Source organism: Nothoprocta perdicaria, unplaced genomic scaffold (assembly GCF_003342845.1).
Source record: "Nothoprocta perdicaria isolate Ctin4 unplaced genomic scaffold, notPer1 scaffold_1114, whole genome shotgun sequence".
NCBI lineage: Eukaryota > Metazoa > Chordata > Aves > Tinamiformes > Tinamidae > Nothoprocta > Nothoprocta perdicaria.
Genome location: NW_020454222.1, coordinates 6,014 through 7,076, shown reverse-complemented (window position 1 = coordinate 7,076; position 1,063 = coordinate 6,014). Strand labels below are relative to the sequence as shown.

Here is a 1,063-nt window from a genome sequence, read left to right as displayed (position 1 = left end):
GTTTTGGGGGTATTTGGGGCCAATTCTGGGCATTTCAGGCCATTTGGGGGCATTTTGGGACCATTTGGGGGGATTGGGGTCAATTCTGGGGTTTTGGGGGCCGTTTGGGGCCACTTGGAGACCATTTCAGGCCATTTTGGGGCCATTTCAGGCCATTTTGGGGCCATTTCGGGCCATTTTGGGGCCGTTTCGGGCCATTTTGCAGTCGTTCTTGGCCATTTTTGGCCGTTCTGGGGCCATTTCTGGCCTTTTTGGGGCCTTTTGGGGCCATTTTGGGACCATTTCAGGGCATTTTGGGACGATTACAGGGCATTTTGGGTGCCATTTTTGGCCATTTTTGGCCGTTTTGGGGCATTTTGGGGCCGTTTTGGGCCGTTTCGGGGCATTTTGGGGACATTTGGGGCCGTTTTGGGGCATTTTGGGGCCATTTTGGGGCCATTTTTGGCCGTTTCGGGGCATTTTGGGGCCGTTTGGGCCATTTTGGGGCCGTTTTTGGCCGTTTCAGGGCATTTTGGGGCCGTTTTGGGGCATTTGGGGGCCATTTTGGGGCCGTTTGGGGCCATTTTGGGGCCGCGGGTCAGCCCAGCAGCCGGCTGTACTCGGCCAAGGCCGACGACTTCTTCACCCCGTCCCAGATGCGGGCGGCGTAATGGAACCTGCGGGAATGAGCCGGGATAACCGGGAATGAAGCCGGGATAACCGGGAATAAACCTGAGAATAAACCCAGGAATAACCGGGAATGAAGCCGGGATAGCGGGAATGAACCCGGAATGAACCCACAATAACTGGGAATGAGCCTGGGAATAACCGGGAATAATCCAGAGTAAATGGGAATAAACCTGGGCATAAACCCAGGAATAGCCGGGAATGAACCCGGGAATAACGGGAATGACCCAGCAAGGAGCGGGAATAGCCCCGTTTCCTGCCGGATAAACCGGTTTCAACCGGTTCGGGCCCCCTCACAGCCCCTCCCTGACCCCCCCCAATTCCGGTGTACCCCAATACACCCCAATACATCCCAATATATCCCAATATATCCCAGTATGTCCCAATATATCCCAGT

At 55.1% G+C, this 1,063-nt stretch overlaps 1 protein-coding gene across 1 annotated transcript in view; it reads right to left on the bottom strand.

Annotated features, from left to right (window-relative positions):
* Positions 1 to 577: 577 nt before the first annotated feature.
* Positions 578 to 1,063, bottom strand: part of SMG9 (SMG9, nonsense mediated mRNA decay factor) — a gene marked incomplete at its 5' end in the record, with an annotated part of 5,276 nt that continues 4,790 nt past the window's right edge. The window contains 1 exon segment of the mRNA XM_026051919.1: positions 578 to 656. Within this exon segment, the coding sequence (XP_025907704.1) occupies positions 578 to 656 (79 nt within the window).